General features: G+C 37.5%; 1 protein-coding gene across 1 annotated transcript in view; it reads right to left on the minus strand.

Annotated features, from left to right (window-relative positions):
• The window catches only part of LOC119584992 (major facilitator superfamily domain-containing protein 8-like), a gene marked incomplete at its 5' end in the record, with an annotated part of 21,727 nt that overhangs the window by 13,131 nt on the left and 8,041 nt on the right, over positions 1 to 555 (minus strand). Inside the window, 1 exon segment of the mRNA XM_037933598.1 lies at positions 105 to 273. Coding sequence (XP_037789526.1) covers positions 105 to 273 — 169 coding nt within the window.

Below are 555 nucleotides of genomic sequence, written 5' to 3' on the forward strand. Positions count from 1 at the left end.
ACTATTCTTTTACATGTAAAACACAAAACTAAAGGGAAAACATAAACAAAACAATGCGTAAAGTCCGCTTGAAAGCTTGAGAGGAGACAGAGGCGAGGTCTTACCTGTTGCAGATAAGGCCATACTCCGGTTAGCACGATGGAAAATCCAATTGACATGACAAATGTAGTGATGTAGACAATCCAGTGTGAATGACGTCTGGCTCGCCTTTCGGCCGCTGTTTCAAGGACTGGAGGTCGTTCCTCAGGTAACATTTGAGAAATTTCGCCATCTCTGTGAAAATCCCTGTACTTACATTTGTGTTACAAGCACCACATTAAATTTATATGTTTAGTCAGATTAGTTCAGGGGATCTCTATATTTTTTTTAAAATGTGTTCATTTTTACTATATAATAAAAAAAATAAAGATGTGTTTGTTTAGACGATATCCGATAACTGGGATAAGCGGATTATTTATCTAAGATGTTCTGCCTCAGTATCTGGGGACAGGAACTAGGAAGTTGTTCATATCATCATTCCGTGGGGGTTATTTTCCCTGACGTTATATATATATA

The sequence above is a fragment of the Penaeus monodon genome, chromosome 19 (genome assembly GCF_015228065.2).
Source record: "Penaeus monodon isolate SGIC_2016 chromosome 19, NSTDA_Pmon_1, whole genome shotgun sequence".
Lineage (NCBI taxonomy): Eukaryota > Metazoa > Arthropoda > Malacostraca > Decapoda > Penaeidae > Penaeus > Penaeus monodon.